This window comes from Brassica rapa, chromosome A02 (assembly GCF_000309985.2).
Source record: "Brassica rapa cultivar Chiifu-401-42 chromosome A02, CAAS_Brap_v3.01, whole genome shotgun sequence".
NCBI classification, from domain to species: domain Eukaryota; kingdom Viridiplantae; phylum Streptophyta; class Magnoliopsida; order Brassicales; family Brassicaceae; genus Brassica; species Brassica rapa.
In genome coordinates this window covers 6,692,660-6,712,214 of record NC_024796.2, presented here as the reverse complement: position 1 = coordinate 6,712,214, position 19,555 = coordinate 6,692,660, and the positions used below count along the sequence as shown (strand labels likewise).

Below are 19,555 nucleotides of genomic sequence, written 5' to 3'. Positions count from 1 at the left end.
CATCCACTAGATGAAAAACCTTACACATCTATCTTGTAGACTGGCGCACTGCATCAGCTGACACACTACACCAGCTTACACAAAAGAGAGAGTAGAGGGAAATGGTATTTTTAGAATGAAAATGGGTTTAAACAAGAGATGGATAGTTTACTAATATAGATTAGGTTTAGGGGTACGTACGCCAATTATCTCTTGGTTTAAAACAAACATATATGACTTGACATGACAAGGGCCAAACAAAATACGATGACCAAGACCTATTGAACCACACAAAGAAGAAAATTCTTTCATCTGATCTACCAACCCGAAGACTTATGCTTGAAACCAGGGTCAGGATCGGCTCAACATTTTAATGGTTCCCAAGGCAAAAAAAAAAAATTAAGCATACCCTTATATTTATATTTATATTAAATATTTAAAATAAATATTTTTGTAAATTTAATGAAAAAAGCATATATTTGTGAATTTTTTAGACCGTTTTAAGATAGTTAAAATTGTACAAATTTTTAATGGACCCTTAATTCTTATTATATGGAGATATCTGCATGAACTGGGGGCAGTCTCACCGATTGTCTCTCCACCTAAGCCGCCTATGACTAAGGTATCCACATTTGTCCGTTTGCTTACGAATTTTCAACGTAAAAGACCCGTGCCATTATCTACTACTTTCACTTAGCATTTGCATTGCTATATAAGAAGCTAAATAGATTTAACTTTTCACCAAAGAGTTGAGAGAGAGAGTGAAGATTTAAAAAAGACAGAAATGGGTATGAACAATACAAGAATCCTCATCACAGTTCTTGCGCTGGTTTTAACCGCAGCGATAATGATCCAAGAAACTAAGAGCATTCCCCTATGTAACGTCGACACAAATGACTTGCAGAAATGTCGTCCAGCTGTCACTGGAAACTACCCTCCACCTCCGACTCCCGCCTGCTGCACAGTGGCCAAAACCGCGAATCTTGAATGTCTCTGCCCGTTCCTCTCCAGGTCCGGGATTGACCCATCAAAACTCAAGGCTCTTTTAGCCAATTGTGGCGTTAACAATCCCTCATGCTTGCCATGGTCGGTAAAAATCAAAGTACCATTAACAATATTAGAAACTGGTTGAGTAAAGAGAGAAAGTCTTACGTTTTTTTAATTTGTTCTTCTCTAACACGCAGATTGAAGAACTGAGGTGGACTGGACACAATCCGGCCTGCTGCGTACTTTGCCACCATCTGAATATTAAGTCCCTAAGTTATTATTTCTTATGGTGTTCTATTCAAATAAAATCAACAAATTTTGAAGTTATTTTTAAGTCACCTTCTCTATCTACAAGAACCGTGTTCTACACATTAATGAAAACAATAAAGTACTGCTTTTGGCTTTTATTCCATTGTGTTCTACTTTCTTGGATATCCAAAAACTAACTCGTCATGTCTCTTCCCTGCTTTGGATTAATCTAATATAAAGCCCATGAATTATTTTAATATATTAAGAGCATCTGTATAAAAAAAACATTAAGATATCTATTTCACCAGAACAATTCTTAGGACATCTCCAACTTACGTCTATTTTTTTATGAAATTTTGCTCCAATGTTTTTCACTATAATAGAAAAAAAAACATTCATCTATTTATAGAGGTAAAAGTGAATGTATCATTCATCTATTACAGAGAGCAAAATCTTTGTCTCTACTTTTTTTTTTCTATTTTAGAAATTTATATTATAGAAATGAGTTGGAGATGATTTTAGCAACTCCGCGTACCTTTTTTTTGCTTCTCAAGCTTAATCCAGACATTGTCCTTTGTGAGAACAGATCTCCGATATGAAGTTGGAAAGGTCGAACCTCCAAGCCTTAACCAGCTTATGCTGTTATGCAGAGGCAAAAGACCATAATCAGAGGTTCTTTTCAAGTACAAACCAGCTACACTTCCGTCTACTTTCTCCTTGTCACTCCATTAAATTGGCAGACACGAGAATGACACAGGTTCCTTGTCGTCGTCTTCGAAATAGTAATTGGTGGCTAATTGAGGAACAAAGTTTTCCTCTTCATCATCGTCGATAAACGCCATTAATTTCAAATTTACCAGAACTAGAGACACAGAAAACTATTACAATTTACAAGAGAGTTAGTCCTCTAAATGAAACACTAGATCAAATAAAGTTTAACATGTAAGCCATTTTTTGTTCAAGTACGTATAAAACGATAATCAGAGAATACTAAAATAATAATGCAATTATGCAATCCATTCCCTATATATTAAACCTGAAACATTACAACATGTTTTCATAACCACGTGTCATCACTAGGATGATTCAAAGAATCCTTAGAAAAATAAGCTGATCCATATAAAAGAATATTCTACTTTTTATTAAATTAACTATCAAATTGATACTTTTTATTAAATTAAATATTAAATTGATTAGTAGTGTACAAAATAATATTCTCAATATTTTTCTTAAATAAAAATTATGGAATTACCTAATATGATTAACATATATATGACAATGTATGAATAATACATATTTGATATCAATTTTGTATCCTCTCTTTTTTGTTTAATTTTATATTATTAAAAGAAATAAACAATCAAATGAAGCATATAATAAAAAAAATTAGATTTTTGTATACGTTATATTTTGAATTTTTGAAATGACTATAAATTACTAAAAGTTGAAAAGTCTCACATTGAAAATTTTGTGATCAATGATTTAACTTTTTTTCTTCTATTCAAGCAAGATACAAATGATCATAAATCATATGAATATCAAGTCTCATTAATAAATATTCATATTATATATATATATATATATATTAATATTATTATCATTTAAATTAAATTATATACTATATAAAATATAAAAATATGTTAACTTCAAAATTTGCTTTGAAAAATTATTGATATCTTAATATTAGATGATAACTAATAGAGAGTCATTAGTAAACAAATCGAGAGAAGAAAACATAATCCTCATTCGTCATTTTACAATCGATGTTGTCTATCTAGTGGTTTTGGTGATTTGTGTCAGCAGCAAAACTTAATTTTTTTGTGCATATGAAGTTTTAAAAATAATTAAAATTAGTTGTAATTGTTGTAATTGTTAGCCTTCACAATTAAAATGTAATTAGTTAAAAATAATTAAAATTAGTTGTAATACTTTTCAACAACGGTGTTACATTTAAGAGACCAACATTTATATTTTTCATTTTACATTCGATAAAAATTGTAATGTTGCAAAATGTTAAAACCATTTAATGAACAAACATTAATATAAAAAAACTCAATCCATGCATACGCGTATGTTATCATCTAGTATTTATTAAGAAACAAAATGCAACTTAAAAAGAACCAAAACAATTATGCAATCCATATATATTAAAATAATAATGCAACTATGCAATCCATATGTAATCCATATATATTAAAATAATAATGCAATAATGCATCTAAACCCAAAAGACTCCTAATGATACATATCTTACGTTACTAGCACCTTTCAGTTAGCATTAAAGCTTTGCTATGGTGAAAAGTTAAAGTTAATCAACTTCTTATAAGGCGGGATTTCGTTGTTAAAAAAAAAAGCCGGGCTTTCTTTACCTCATTTAAAACGGGGTTTCTTTACCTCAATATTAACATGGGGTTGTGACTTGAATCATAAGGAAGCAGAATAGCTGAGTACGTTCACAAAACCAGAGACCTAGTCACCTGGTGTTACATGACAGTAGACAATTTTTTTAGTTGTAAACAAATGTTTATGACTTGATAATGACAAGGGCAGAACAAAATACAAAGGCCAAAACCCATCGGGTCACGTGAAGGAAAAAATTCTTTCACCCACCAACCCAAAGACTTATACATGAAACTAAGGTCTCCCACATTTGTCTGTTTGCTTACAAATTGTTGACGTAAAAGACCCGTGACATGCTTTACTGTTTGACCAACTTTCACTTATCATTAACATTGCTATATAAGAAGCTCACTATCTTTAAGTTTTCACGATATAGCTGAGAGAGAGAGAGAGAGAGAGAGAGAGAAGAGACAGTGAGATATTAGTAAAAAAAGACAGAAATGGGTAAGAACAATGCCAGAATCCTCATCACAGTTCTTGCTATGGTTTTAACCGCAGCAATGATGATCCAAGAAGCTAAGAGCATTCCCCTATGTAAAGTCAACACAAATGACTTGCAGAAATGTCGTCCAGCGGTCACTGGAAACTACCCGCCACCTCCGACTCCCGCCTGCTGCACAGTGGCCAAAACCGCGAACCTTGAATGTCTCTGCCCGTTCCTCTCCCGGTCCGGGATTGACCCATCAAAACTCAAGGCTCTTTTAGCCAATTGTGGCGTTAACAATCCTTCCTGTTTGCCATGGTTAGTAAATACCAAAGTACCATTAACAATATTATAAATTGGTTGATTAAAGAGAGAAAGTCTTAACGTTTTTTTCGTTTGCTCTAACACACAGATTGAAAAACTGAGCTGGAGTGTACACAGGGAAGCCTGCCTCATATTTTGTCTATAAGTTATAATGTCTTATGGTGTACTCTATTCGAATAAATCAACAACTTTTTCAATTAAATTTGAGTCACTTTTTCTATTCAGAAGAACGTGATCTATCCGTTAGTGAAAACAATAAAGTATTGTTTTGGCTTAATCCATTGTGTTCTATTTTTTTAATATCCAAAAACTAACTCGTCAGGCTTCTATCCCTATAGTGAACCAACAGTTGGTCACCAGAGAATTTACAAATGTCAGTATTGCTGGAGTCCAAAGATTAGTTGGTTGACTACACTTTGGTTAATTCAAATAAAAAATACTGCAAAAAAAAAAACAATTTAGAAAAGAAAAAAAACGTCTGAACAAGTCATCCTTGAACTCTCTGTCATGTTATGTTATGATGCATAATGCGAACATTTAAACGCCACAGTAGAAACCAGTGAAAATCCTATGAAAATTGTATGTTTTGGAGTTTTAATGATTTGAAGCCAAGAATATAAAACAATCAAATAATATTTTTGCCATGTGTAATCTTGATGAAGATTAACCATTAGGATTATCTTTTATAGTAATTGAGAAGTATAAAAGACCTGTCAGAGCTAATGTATCTGCATTTACATTGAAATTTTACTGTTCTGATCCATATAAACCACAAAATTCTATAATCACAAATTCATAATGGCTTTTCCCAAGAACCAAACTCAAAATCTGAGAAAAACAAAGAATTCACTTGGCATTGCTTACTTTTGGTAATAGATAGGACACTTCTCCAGTGAGTTTATTTCTGTTTCTAGTGTTGTGATATCCATCACGTGGAAGCAGATCGTCCACAAGACAAAAGACATGTTACATGACAAGAATACAGTCTTTTAACCTTTCTTTACACAGATAACATAATACAACCTGGCTAAGACGCAAAGTTCTATCATTCACCAGCCGGAGACTTATGCATGCAACTAAGGTCTCCCACATTTGTCTGTTTCTTGACATATTTTGGACTCAATAAGACTTGTTTAAAAAGAATAATGACTACGTTTTGTCGTTCACTTACCATCAGTACACTTGAGAAAAGAACAGAATGACATACGAAGCATTTGTAATTGATGACATAAAATTATTAAAGTAATTGATTAAAATATTAAAAATTAATGTGTGGTTAATGATTAATTATTTTTTGTTTTTTTAATAGAGAATAATTAATATATTTTTTTAATTTGTGTGTTTATGCTAAAACATCATACAAACACAAGTCGATCTTCCATCATCAATTGGCTTAACTATTCTTTTGAGAAGCAACTCCCTACCAAATAAGATACTCCGCCAAGCATATGATAGTCTGAAACCCTTCCCATATTCAAGAAAACTTGTTGAAGCAAAGTACCCTTACCTTGTAGAGCTGAGCTATCAAGGCTACTTGACTCATTATGTAACCTCCATGCTTGTTTGGCCAGCAAAGTTTGATTGAAATCTTCGATGTCTGAAACCCCAATCCACTATTTTCCTTTGACATACACAACTTTTCTCATGCTGTTCATTGGATTTTCCTTTTATCTCCATCCTCATCCCACTAAAATCTAGCCGTTTCACTCATGAATTTCTGGCAATGATGCTTCCTCAATGGAAAACATGACACTGCATAAACCGGAAAAGTCATAGCTATTGACTTAAAGAACACCTCATTTCCTCAAAAAGGAACTTTTTGGGCAAACCAACCTTTGATTTTTTTGTTAAGCTTTTCACAGATATATAATGCAAGTAACTTTTTCTTCCAACCACTAAAGCATTCAAGTAAACCTAGATACTTCCCATGCATCTCCTTCTAGTGCTTAAATCAAATTTTATTCGTAATCATTACTGGCTGTCTTCTTTAATCAATAGAAATACAAAATCATAACAATCAATATTCTTACATTTTCAATCAATTTCAATCAGTGATCGAGAAAAAGAAGCCAATAGTTACAATAAGTATCCCTCATTTGTCCGTTTGCAATATGCAGACATTTAAGCTCAAAGCCACTTGACTAGAAAAGACGAGAGAGTCAAACAACCTACATCACACGCTCTTTCTAGCTTTCACTTAGAATTGACTTGTTACGTTAAGATCATTAGATTTCATTGGGGTTCCAAGGTAGAAAACTGGAGTTAGGAGAGAGGAAGATCAAAGAGAAAATGAATAAGAATAATACCAGAACTCTTGTGTTACAAAAGAAATAATAATACCAGAAGTCCAGAGCCCTTGTGAAATATCTAGCCCTGGTGATTATTTTAGCCACCATGATGTTGATAGAATGAGGATGCTCCGTCGCTAGTTTTGAACTGCACTAATTATAGGTGGTGATTACAGGTGGTGCAAATGTACAAGTGGCCATTTCGAAATTATTAGAAAAATTGCCTAAATTATCACATTTCTAATATTTTAATATAGACTTTAGAGTTTAGATTTGAAAAATGAGATTTATAATTTTAATAAATATACAAATAAATATATTAAAATAATTAAAATAGTTTTATTTCGAATTTCAAAAATGAAATTTGAAAAAAATATAAAAAGAATTAGAAAAATATCGTATTTGATCAGATACCAACCGTTTTTTCTTTGTTGTGCAGAAATAGCGAGAGTTTGGTTGGAAGATAAGATGAGCACCGTTGCAAAGGCGAGGGAGAGTTTTAGGACCAAAACACATTCTTGCCGCTTCCATTATTTTGTCACTCTCAATTCTCTACTCTCTTTTTTTTTTGGAATGATTGTAAAATTTATTCAATCAAAACTTATGTTAGATCTAGTGCATCTGTTTTTGATCTCATAAAAAAGACCAAAGAAATAAAACTCAAAAACTCCTACAACACTTCAACTTATAACCTTGAGCCAAACCAAGCACATAAACTTTCCTCAAGGTATATCTTTCCCTTTCCTTTGACTGCAAGCAGCTTCAGTCGAATGAGTTTGTCAACACATTTGATCAACAATCTTTCTTCTCTCGGTTGCTCTCCATGCCTACGAGCATTTCTCTCCCTCCATACGCTATGCACCAGAGCCTGGAAAGTTTACCGAATGATGAATAATTCAGTGGCTGTGAAATTAGATCTTGACTCAGAGACAACATCTAGGATCTCATTCCATTCCACAGTAAACCCTTCCTTTTTCCTTCCACACCTTATCCGAGTAGCGACATTTGAAGAAGAGATGCCAACAAGTTTCTTGCTCTTCTTGACATAATACACAAGAAGTATCCAATATAATATTCCACTTCTGCATTCTATCACAGGTTTGCAGCCTATTTCTAGCTGCTACCCACAGCATAAAGGAGAATTTAGGAGTAGATTGAGGGAACCACACTCCCTTACTCCAATTACAAACCGGCTGCGCCTGTCTCATATATAGCCACGTCTACTCTATTTTCTCTTTGAATGTTTCTAATTCTTTCTCACCTCAACCCTGTTTTATTGCCTTCTTGGTCACGTTTACTTATCCAAATCCTTGTGTAAGTGGTGGAGTTATTAAATTTGGTGAATGATTTCAAATAAATTAATCAAAGTGATAGGAATTAGAGAAACGTGATTCAGAGGTTCATTAGGCAATGAGGCTAATGACATTAGCGCACAGAGACGTGATTCTTGTGATCGAACTTTCATGTTATTAAAGGAGACATGATTCAACTTAAGATGACACGAGTGCATATAATTTTTTCTTTTAAAACACACAACTGGAATCATGTATTTGGGATTTTGGGTCATTATAGACATATTGAAACACAATCTATTAATCTCATAACTTGCTAGAGTCTGTTATTAATATCATCCCCTTGTGATTACAGTATGAGAAAGGTGACTAGAAAAACAAGAAATGTGATTAAAATTTAAAAAAAAAACCATTTGTTTGTGCATGATTTGATATATATAAAAAAATAATACCAAATCAATGCTTAAGCGCTAATACGACATCCTCTTCACAAGATACGACACTGCTGCTCGCTGGTGACGCCGTCTCGCGTCGGTATATACGGTGGTGGAGATTGAAGCACCTCCGGTACGTAGTACGGATAATAGTTATACGGAAACGCCATAGGATGAGGTTGTTGGATATTTGGGTCTTGGCGGTAGTACATGTACTGCGTCATAGGAGACGGCGGCGCCGTCGGCTGGTACATCGGTGACTGATACGGCGACGGTGGCCATGTATTTTGGCAATTGTATGTGATAGGTACGGCTTCATAAGGATTAGGAGGATTGTAGGGAGGAGGAATAACGTGACCATAATCCATGTGGATTAACTTTGCATGTTTCTTTGCTTTACGAATCCTTAGTACAATCTCAGGGCTGGCTCTTCCTGATAGATAAACTAATCCTCTTGTTGCATCGATTGTGTATGTCACATCTGTTCATAACATGCACGTACACCCCAAAAAGAAAATCATTTCTCAGTGATATAAATGTTAAAATCTAGTAATTGACTAGTTGACTATTGACTGGGGGTGTTTAAATCCATAAAAGTATAAAATCATAAAAAGATTTTAATCGAATCTCGTAATTAAAACATTTCTATTTCTAACTATGACTACACATGTATCTATGTTCTAAACCAATTTTCAGAATCAGTGTTCTAAAAAGTGTTTTAACGTTCGATTAAGTGTTTACCCCTCAAAACAACTTTTCCACAAATGTTCTACGTCGCAATTTTAGTTTCACGTTTTTAAACATAGCAAATTGCCTCATGTGATGGTGATGATGATGAAAATTATGTCAAAATCACTAGCTAACACATTAATATTATCAAAAGACATTATAGATCGGTATGTAGATTTTTTTGGGGTTCAGTTAACTGATTCTATTACTGCAACCTTTAGAAGAAAGACTACATAAATGAGAAAGAATTAAAAAGAACCTTGAACGCCCTTAAAAAGCTTATGCATAGATTTGTCCCATCCACTAGTCTCAGTATCCAGCCTTAGAACGCAAGTCTGCAAGACACAAAAAGGAAGAAGTAATGATGAAAATAATCAAGATGATGATTGTGATGATGATGATGATGATGATGAGAGAGAGAGAGAAGAGAGACCATTTGAGTGGAAGGATCCATGACTTCAGTATGTTTTTACAATTGTCTTTAGTAACTGTTCAATTTTCTTAGAACCAAAAGACTGTTTATAAGAACCTAAAGAGTTGAGTTCGGTTCAATGGATAAGATATTCGATTGTAGAAGATAACTTTCCTAATTTTCAAAATCATTTAATTTTGTTTTTTATTTAAGATAATATAGATTAATAGTATTAAATCCGAGAACTAATTGTGTATAGTCTAGAGACGTCGCATTATTATACAATGGAAGAATTTGTGCAAATTTTATTTGTTACTGTATCTGCCTACACAAATATCTCAACAGAATTAACTAGTGCAAACATAGAGGTGTTAGTTTTAGTATTGGATCATTAAACCAAAATGATCACTCCAAATCGAACTTAAAGCCCCGTTAAAATATTTTTGAATTAGATTCGCAGAAATATATTGTTTATCCAAAAAATCATAACCAAAGTATACAAAACAACAACAAAAGGTATCTTAAGGAATAAAATTGCAAATCAATGGCAAATAAAATGCAAGTCAAACCGGTGCTTTGATGTCTAAAGTACAATGCTAATTAAGCTACAAATCTTTTCAACTGAACAAAAAATCTTTGATTAAACACCCTAAGAAAATATCTGGATTCATCTTTATTCTTTTAAAAAAGATAATTGATTAATTATTTTCAGATCCATTTTAGTTTAGAGGTTTTGTTAGTAAAAAATCATGTTTAAGATAGTGATAACTCACCTTGAGGTTTGTGATTTGATGTCTCAGTGGTCGTGAATAGCTCAAATAGTTTCACCGTCTAAATTGTAAAGGAACAGTGCCGATATAGTACTTACCAGGGAAACTAAGAGCAAGTCCAGTGCAGCACCCAGCCACTCCAACGTTAATGGCTGCAGAACATAGATCACGTTAACATACAAGCAAAGACACACCAAGAGTTCTATTAGACTGTGCTTGTATGCAAAGAGACATCAAGATAAACATTAATGGGTCTCACCTCCTTTGCCTCTCAGTTCAAAGATATACTCGGACTATTTGTTGTCCCTAACTCAAGTAATCTTGGTTGTTCCTCCAGTAGTTAGAGACCTCAATTAATGAAAGCATAAGCAGAAAGCTAAGTTAACTTGAGAAATGTTCTTCTTATCTATGATTAGTAAATACACATACCAAATTTCCCGAGCTTAACTTTTGAATCTAAATCAGAAGAAGAAAAAAAGATAATGAACGATTTTTGGCGAATTAATAATATTCAGATTACAAGAAAACCTGATTCATCAGTTAATACACAACAATGGAAGATGTAAAGACGACAACAACAAGACAGAATAAGAATTTTAAGGCAACATAAGAAGATAAGATGACCCAAGATGGGTCTTGTCTGAGAAAAAAGGAGACTGATTCAAAGTTTTTGCTCTTGAAATGAAATGATAGAATCATCATCAATACTGATGGTCTTGATATATGGCACCAAACTCAGCTCTCCATGCCTGATCGTCTGCATAGTCGTCATAGCTGACCACACCGGTTCTGTGTTCTGACTCATGTTCTTCACTCTCCTTGACCAAACCATTTCTGTCTTCTGATAAATGTTCCTCATTCCCCGTGAACCATGGCTGTAATGCAGACCCTGGCAATTTGCTTTCCGCAAGATATTGCTTCATTGTGCTCATTTCTGTCTTGTGCTTGCCCTTTAACTTCTCCATCTGCATCTTTAACTTTGCATTCTCTTCTTCAAGTAAGCTGAAACGTTCCTGCAATTATATGGTTTTTGAATCCAAAACAAACCAAACATTAAAATTCAATACTGAGAGCCAACCCACAAGCAAAAGATTGATGAAAGTAAGAGTTACCTCAGAGGATTGTACATATTGCTCAGCTTCTCTGAGTCTGATCAGTAACTCTCCAGCAGCTTGGACAGCTTCAGCGGTATCTCTCAGCTGAATCTTAAGTCCCTTGTTCTCCTTCTTCAAGAACTCTCTTTCTTTCTCCTTCTCAGCTCTAATAGCAGTAAGCTCAGCTGAAAAGGCTTTGGCAAACCTCTTCCCATGACGACCTTTCACTGCAGCTTTAGCCGCTGCTTTCTTCACATCAACTATTCCCGCCAACGTCACGTTATGCCTCTCAACTAACTCATCATAATTCTCCTGGAGCTCAGTGTACTGCTCGATGAACCTACTGTGACCAAGCATGGCTCTACCAAGAGCGTCGTTTAGCTCCTCCGAAGCCGTTTTCTCTTTTCTGAGCTCTATCTCCAAATCCTCCGCGTGTCTACGGTGGTTATCGATATCCAGTCTTAGATCGTCTGTTAAAGATATCCACTCACTCTCCATTTCTGTCCACCTTTCACGTTCCTCCTCTAGACCATCACTGTTGTTCTTAGTGTTTCTCGTTAGATCAGTGCTTTTCCTCATTTGAAAGGACCGCAATAGCAGAGAGGACCTCAGGTTCTCTGTTGATTTAGTAGGCTGTAGCTTGCTCTTAAGCTCTGCAATCTCCTTTAGAAGAGCTTCCTTTTCACTTAGCTGGTTTGTCTTATCTCCTCCATCATTAGTATTCATTAGCTGCACAAACAGATAAAGCATAGTTAAAGTAGGCATGAACAAAAACTCACTGGTTTGCTTGTGTGTTCGAAATATAACATGTTTCCTTACCTTACTAGGCTCTTGCATAGTGTTGTTTTTGTATTGGTCTAACTGAAAAATTATTAAAACATATTGTCAGAAAACTAAAGCTTTAAACACTTGAGTAGTCTCATGATATGTTTACCAGACAAGTTAGCTGCTCAATTTTGGTAGCCTGCTCCGCACATATGTTCTTGAGATGCTTCTCGTCCGTGCATCCTCCCTGGTAATAATATAAGATACAAACATTAAATATGAACAGCTCACTAAAAACTGAAGTAAATGAATCTCAGGTTTTCTAGACATACCTCAGCTTCTTGGTCAAGTTTCTGTCTGCAAGAAAGGCAGAGAAGAATCGATGATCCCCCTTCTTTTGGTCTATCTTCCTGTTTCGATTTAACTGAGGCACTGAGAATCTCAGCTTCATCGCAAGGCTTCAGAGACAGATGACCAAACGAGAATGAAACAGAAGATCTGTTTGATAAAGAGCTCCTTTGGTGAGTGTCTATAATCTGCAGTCCTCTCTGGAGACTTGCAGCTAGAGAATCCGTTGGATTCAAAGACTTTTTGTTGGAGCTCTCAGTTACATTCCTAGCACTTGCTTGAAACTTTGTAGACGCAGCCACGCTCTTGCGAAAGTTCCTAAGCTTTGGAGATTCAGACAATATCGGCTCTTCGAGAACACGAGTCTGATGAGGTAAACTGATTGAAATCCCACTTCCCACAGATTCAGCAAATGCACACTCTTTGTGTATCTCAACATCTTCAGAACAGATCTCATCTCCGCTCATTGACTCAGCTTCACAACACGAAGCACTAGCAAAGGAGGACTGCACTGAATCCCTCAAGTCATCAGCGTCACAGTACTTCTCAACATGTTTATTCAGCTCCATCACATCATCATCATCATCACAATCATCTTCTTCTTTGTTACCAGACGACATGACTAAAGACTTGTTGATGCTCATCCTCAACTGACTCAAGCTCTCCCTAGCAAAGTAACCACCACTCTTGCTTCCATCAGGCTTGTACCCATCAGACTTAGTTCTGATTAGTTCCTCCTGTAAACCACACAAACAAAAAAAACATTACACACAATACATTGTCAAAACACACAACCAATAGAAAAAAGGAGACCTTTAGTTCACGGATCTGGTCACCCAATTCGTCATCTTCCTCTATAATCTCATTATCCATTGAGTTAGATCTTGTAGCTAGTACACTCCTGCCTTCAAACTGTTGTAATTTAAAAAATTCAGATTAAATAACCAAAACAGTAACTTCAAAATCCAACAATAACTGTTACCTTCAGTGTTCTGTCACATTTAAGCGTTTATTGAATCAGACAGTTCTTTTTTTTTTTAACTAGAATCATCTACTCATGTTAATAATAATACTAAAGTAAAATCGAAAGGTATCAATTTCACAGGTAATGGATCTAGTATAACATCCATGGATTCAAACTCTTGTAGTTTCAATTCGAATCAAACGACTGAAACAATAAAGATTCACTATCACGTTCGGATAAGAACTGTTACCTTGGAAGGAGATTTTGGAACAGTATCCTCCTTGTCTTCAGAGTAAGTGTTTGGTCCCAATTTGAGAATCTGTCACATTTGAATCAAACAGTAAGACCATAGAATCATCTATCTACTCATGTCAATACTGTGTCTTATCGAAAGGTGTCAATGGATCTGTACCTGAGTGTGTTCTTCGGGGAGAGCTGAGGGAAACACTTTTTGAGGAGATTTGTTTTTCAATTGAAGATCGTTACGAGGAGTGACTGCGTTTGGGTCGCAGGGAGGAGCGTTCTCGTCGTTGGATCTGAAGCTCTGACTTTGGATTGATTTCTGCTTGGCGTAGATGGATCTGGGAAGGAGGTTTCGGATAGAGGAAGTCGAGATGTTTCCTAAGATTCGAGACTCTCCCATCTTCGCTGGGGACTTCATTGTTTTCAAGCAGAGATAGAGAGAAAGTGAAGAGTTTTTAGATTTAGAGAGAATGTGAACGTTAAGTGTGAGAGAGAGATAGAGGAAGAGGACGATAAGGTAAAGCGAGTTTTTGAATGTTTGAGAGCCTGTCGATTCGACCGTTGTGATTTGAATTATTGTTTTTTGATTTTTGTCTTTTACTTAATAAATAATATTGATGTGGGTTCCACTCAAAGCCGTTTTTATATGGGCTTTTAGGAACTGGGCATATTATTTTGGTAAGCTACAAAGCCTTTTTATACTTTTCGAATTTTTTCTTCTATCGATGATGCTGCTATCTTTATAACGAAGAAGTATGATCCTCATGGAGGATTGATTCAATGTACATTAGGGACATAATACATATAATTGAAAGAAGAATATATAATATGAAACTGCCAGTGCATCTGCTGCCTTGTTGTCTTCTCTTGAGATTCAGTTGAATTGAATATTTTCAAACTTCATGGTTTATGGATGGAGTAATCCATTTATTTTTTGTTTATCACTCTATCTTCACTCTAAAATAGAGTATCATATGATAGTGGAACCCAAAAGTCTATTTTGAAAGATAAAACAGAGTGAACCATTGTAATCTGTGTAAGACAAAGATAAAAGAAAACAAATTTCTGCACTAGCTTTAGTACTAGATAAGAAATGATGTAATGAGTTTTGAGCCGGCTAAGATATATTGCAAATTATTCAATCCAGACATTTTTTTTATCAATCATCATTCAAAAGATAACAAATGTTTAGCAAATTGTAGAGCATAATACAATAATTTACAAAACTTTCTGAGACGTACAAATAAAATTATAGATTCTGCTTTCTCCCACGTTTGAAATCAGGTTATTAACTAAAAAGAAAAGGCTGTGTAATTCCAATAACGAACCAAAAGTTTATGTACATCCTAAAGAGACAAAAGAATCGAAAAAAAAAGAACGAAACAATGCCTCCCAAAATGTAAAAACAGACTCAAACCACAAGACAAACAAACTGGTCACCTTATGCATCATCCACCCATCATCAAGACACAATACGACCAGTTCCACCATTGTCATTGTTTTCTTCTTCTTCTTCTTCATCCACTATCCCATCAAAGAACGGGTCACGAAGAAGCTCAGCTGCAGAAGGTCTCAACTTTTTTGGCGCAATGCACTTCTCAATAAAGGCCTTAGCTTCTAGATCCTTTACTTTGTTCAGAGCCTCTGGTTTGACTCCACTGCTCACCTTTCTGTATATCTTGGCCACGCTGTCGCATTCGCTGTATGGAATCTCCAGCGACACAAGCTCCAAAACACACATCCCGTAAGAGTACACGTCAATCAACTCCGTGTACTTCTCCTCGTATAGCTCAGGCGCCATGAACTCTGGTGTCCCGAGGATCGAGTGAGCTAAATGATTCTTCCCCACGACTGCAGCTAAACCAAGATCACCAATCTTAACCTGGTTTCATCAATCAAAGACACACAATCATCAACCCAAAAAAAAAAGACAGTGACTTTATGTTTTTTATTTACCTGACCGATGTTTCCATTGACGAAAACGTTGCTACAGTTGAGATCTCTATGAATAATGCAAGGATCATGAGTATGGAGATAAACCAACCCTTTGAGTATCTGCTTAGACCACTTCTTCAAAGCTCTCATAGACACATGCCTATGCTTCTTCCGATACTCTCTCAGATTCCCAGAGGTGCAAATCTCGGTGATGAAGTTCAAAGTGTTGCTCCTCTCGTCTCTCCAGACCTTATACAAGGCGATGATGTTAGTGTTCTTGAGGCTCTTGAGCAGCCTGACCTCAGAGTAGAGCCTCTCAAGCATGGCTGCGTCGTCGGAGAAACATCTCAGCTTGACTTGGTTCCACGCGACCTCAATGCCTTCCTCTTGGTCAAAGGCTCTGTAGACTTTTTTAACGGCGCCTGAGCCGAGTAGCTCGTCGTAACGGCCGTATCTACCGGTCGGATCTGTTTCCACGAAAGGCTCAGAGTCCTTGTCTAAGGACTCTGATTCGGAGCTCGCACAAGGAAGCATCTGTGTGGTGAAAACAGAGTGAGATTCTGATTAAACTTGACTAATCAGAATTCACAAAACGGCACCGTTTCAGTACTTAGTGAAAACGCAAATCCTAAACCTAGAAAATCATTTCGTAATTAAAATCGTAGAATCAGCGATTCAGAGCTGCGATTCGGTTTTCGCAGTATCGAATTCAAATCTAAATCGAGAAGATTGAGTCACGAATCGTACGAACCCTAAATTACGGAGAACTATCGAATCAAAACCCCCGAAAATCTCCACCATCTACAGTGAAAACTAGATAGGGAGATTGAAGAAGATACCATCAGAATCGATTGAGCCGGAGATAATGTGATAATCGAAATCACTTGTTGATTTGGCTTTGGGTTTTGTGAAAGGAAGCAAAGGTAGCGGCGGAGGCGAGCGAGCTAGTGATTAGAGAAAGCTTTTGTAGGAGACGAAATACGCGGAAGAGATTGTGGGCGTTTCGTATTTATATAGTGAAGATTTTAAAATAAATAAATAAATAATATTTGTTTGAGCCTATCTGACATTGGACTCTTGATAACATTCAGAATTGAGTTTAGGGGTTTTAAAAAGGAATTTTATTAGGGAAAATTAGTAAATTTTGATACGAATCCTACCTGAATTATCATTTACTTTGAGTTATTAAATGACGGTAAGATAAAAACGTTAGAATATTTGGGGTCCGATTGGTAATGGCTGTAGCTTTAAATATTTTGCTGTAGAAAAAAATCTGTAGACTTTTTGCTGTGGCTTTAGATTTTATTGCTGTAGAATTTTATTGAAACACTAAAAAATTGCTTTGGATATTTGGCTCTGCAGAGCACTTGTACAGCTGTAGGATATTTTAAGAGCTGTGGTTTCAAAAAAAAATTTAAAGCTTGATTGCTCTGAATTTGGTGCTGTGGAAATAAATAGGGCTGTGGACAGCACCTACAGCAACTACCAATCACCCCCTTGATTAATTATATTCCTAATTAAAAACTTTTTTGTTAAAATTGGGAAAAAAATCCATTTTTGACGTATAAAAATGTTTTGGTTATGTTTTTATTCTTTAATTTGTATCGATTAAATATTGGTTAAAATTCATTTTAAATAAACTGTATAAATTATAAAATTTAGTTATTTGAATGTATTTAATCATTTAAATTGTTATTTTAAATCAGCATAATAATATCAGAGTTGAAATATAAAAGATACAGATAGATCTGTTGAAAAATTTTAAGCTGGAATCGGACATTTCCATAAAATTTGTATCAAAACTAAATCTATAAGAATGTGATTTTTATATTATTTACAAAACTAAAGTCAAACTTTCGGCGTGTAAAGAGAAACTAACTAAACTATCTAGACGTCATTTTTAATTAGAATTCAATTCATCACTTGGACGATCAACATTAATAAGTTTTTTTTTGGAGGTTTCTACAATTTCAAAGCACAACAAAGGCAGCTCTAGAGTTAAGGGACTTTCGAATCTACAAAGAGAGCTTCTTACCCCTAAACTCCTTTCTAGTCTTTTGTCAAAATCCTTTTTTGAAAATTTTCCCATAAAACACGGCTTTAGATAAACATCTGAAGATTTATTTTCACAACACATTTTAGATATTTATCAAAGATATTAATATGATCAGTACGAATATTTCCATCAATGTGTGGACTTTACAAAAAAAAATATAAAATTTTCAGTTCTCGTGTAAGTATATGATCAATAATGCTTTAAATATATGTAGGTGATTTAGTAAAGATTTTAATAATTTTTTTTTTACTAATTCAGAAGCTTATGTCATGTCATTTTTTTTCAAAAAAAAACAAGATTAGAGTTGAATGTTTCATTTGACTTTTCAGGATCGGCTTCGACGATCACAAGTGCTCTATAACAACAAACAATGGCATTTTCTTATGCAAAATTACTCATGTTAAAGATCGATTTATACTTTGAAGTTTCCAATTTCCTTTTTGTTAATTTTTTTTTTTAATTTATGTAGTAGCCTATTAGATGTAATTATGCAAAGTCATTTGTAGTTTATACATTTTGTTTCTTCTCGTAATAAATGTACATTTGGTTCGAATGACTCTGCGTGAAAAACGTGTTATCTGCCTTATAAGTTTATAGCCTTACCGATGTCTGTGACATAGTTTATAAAAAGAGCAAAGCTGCATGTGAACTTTGAAGCTTTTATCTTCGTCGGTCACGTTAACTCTCTCATATTAAAGGTTTTTGCCCAACTTGTTATCTTGCTTCGATTTATCTCACATGCATTCATATTTTTTGTTTGCATGTGAACAAACCAAATTATTTATATATATATATATTTATTTATATATATATTCCTTCAATTTTAATATCATGGTTAAGGAAAATTATCGTTGGTTAGGCTTTTATCTGTGAAACTGCAAAAACATCTTCAATAGAAGTATCTCAATGATTTTTTCAAAAATATAATAATGAAAAAGTGATTATGTATAAGAAATAATGAGAAGAATTTCTCAAAATACTCTAAAATAAAATAAATAAACTTTTAACACATCTTTGTTTCATTGGCTTAGACACTTTTTATAATTTTAAATTAAATTATTTAATTAAACTAGACTAAAAATATTGATATTATACTAGTAAGATACTTATATAAGATCATGTCCTAATTAACCACAATGCGGTGATCTAACGGTAGATGAGGGGTTTCAGGTGTTAAGCAACTTTAAGGTTTGAATACACTCTACTAAATTTCATTTTGTGGCTACGCAGATATAAATCTATCTTACAATTTATTTGAAAACCTGGAGTGAAAATTTATCTTTGGACTGCGTTTCTTCTTTGGAGATTAGTCTATACCTTCTCATGAGTCTCGGATATTTTCATTTCTGAAGACTAAACAAAAAAAAATGATGTCCTAATGATACTTTGACTACAAAAATTCAAGTAATACTACATCTTTTTTTTTTGATCGAAGTAATACTACATATTTTCAAAAATAGTTAATGTGTTTTTTTTTTGTTCAAACAAAGTCATTTGCATTTTCAATATTTCAACTATGATGGAAACTCAGATGTAAATATATTATCCACGAATAATAATGATGGTCGCATTTACTTTTTCTCCTTTTTCCTTTTTTCAAATTCGTGACAACTAAAAAGTGGCAATAAAGCAGATTCCGACAACGCCCAGGAACATTGTTAATTATCACTTATATATTAACTGAGGAATATTTGAAAAGTTGTAACCTCAATTTTGTATTAATTAAAAGAGACTCCAATGCATAGGTGGCACTCAATTAGATAGTCAATTATATTCAATTGAAAAATAAGTAGGTCCACATTTGATTTTTATATGTTGTTAGATACATAAGTTGGTCAAACTATATGATATAATGATGTGAT

The 19,555-nt window shown here is 34.4% G+C and overlaps 5 protein-coding genes across 9 annotated transcripts; 2 read left to right on the top strand and 3 right to left on the bottom strand.

Annotated features, from left to right (window-relative positions):
• Window positions 1–697: 697 nt before the first annotated feature.
• On the top strand, window positions 698–4,663 carry LOC103851879 (putative lipid-transfer protein DIR1). Of its 3 annotated transcripts, none has more exons than XM_033283754.1 (2): window positions 698–1,069; window positions 1,164–2,225. In XM_033283754.1, exons 1-2 carry the CDS (start codon window positions 764–766, stop codon window positions 1,410–1,412), a joined length of 555 nt encoding a protein of 184 aa, XP_033139645.1. In that variant the 5' UTR covers window positions 698–763; the 3' UTR covers window positions 1,413–2,225. The 3 variants fall into 3 exon arrangements, with proteins under 3 accessions (XP_033139645.1, XP_033139646.1, XP_009127000.1); XM_033283755.1 differs by lacking the exon at window positions 1,164–2,225 and adding an exon at window positions 4,452–4,663 and having other exon boundaries at window positions 703–1,065; XM_009128752.3 differs by having other exon boundaries at window positions 710–1,065; window positions 1,164–1,373.
• On the top strand, window positions 3,963–4,657 carry LOC103851877 (putative lipid-transfer protein DIR1). The gene is made up of 2 exons (XM_009128751.3): window positions 3,963–4,357; window positions 4,452–4,657. Coding segments are annotated over exons 1-2 (303 nt in total). The 5' UTR covers window positions 3,963–4,055; the 3' UTR covers window positions 4,453–4,657.
• Window positions 4,664–5,469: 806 nt separating the features above from the next.
• On the bottom strand, window positions 5,470–9,274 carry LOC103851876 (extensin-1). The gene has a single exon (XM_033283760.1). It carries the CDS (start codon window positions 8,743–8,745, stop codon window positions 8,431–8,433), a length of 315 nt encoding a protein of 104 aa, XP_033139651.1. The 5' UTR covers window positions 8,746–9,274; the 3' UTR covers window positions 5,470–8,430.
• A 1,489-nt stretch (window positions 9,275–10,763) lies between these two features.
• LOC103851875 (kinesin-like protein KIN-12F) lies at window positions 10,764–14,335 on the bottom strand. The gene is made up of 8 exons (XM_033283735.1): window positions 13,872–14,335; window positions 13,710–13,778; window positions 13,309–13,407; window positions 12,480–13,232; window positions 12,317–12,394; window positions 12,202–12,243; window positions 11,401–12,111; window positions 10,764–11,301 (listed from the first exon to the last, which is right to left on the bottom strand). The coding sequence occupies exons 1-8, from the start codon at window positions 14,118–14,120 to the stop codon at window positions 10,990–10,992; spliced, it is 2,313 nt and encodes a 770-aa protein (XP_033139626.1). The 5' UTR covers window positions 14,121–14,335; the 3' UTR covers window positions 10,764–10,989.
• Window positions 14,336–14,871: 536 nt separating this feature from the next.
• LOC103851874 (probable serine/threonine-protein kinase WNK11) lies at window positions 14,872–16,830 on the bottom strand. Of its 3 annotated transcripts, none has more exons than XM_018656259.2 (3): window positions 16,477–16,830; window positions 15,659–16,211; window positions 14,872–15,584 (listed from the first exon to the last, which is right to left on the bottom strand). In XM_018656259.2, exons 2-3 carry the CDS (start codon window positions 16,169–16,171, stop codon window positions 15,165–15,167), a joined length of 933 nt encoding a protein of 310 aa, XP_018511775.1. In that variant the 5' UTR covers window positions 16,172–16,211; window positions 16,477–16,830; the 3' UTR covers window positions 14,872–15,164. The 3 variants fall into 3 exon arrangements, with proteins under 3 accessions (XP_018511775.1, XP_033139640.1, XP_009126997.1); XM_033283749.1 differs by having other exon boundaries at window positions 15,659–16,206; XM_009128749.3 differs by having other exon boundaries at window positions 15,659–16,171; window positions 16,477–16,824.
• Window positions 16,831–19,555: the final 2,725 nt, after the last annotated feature.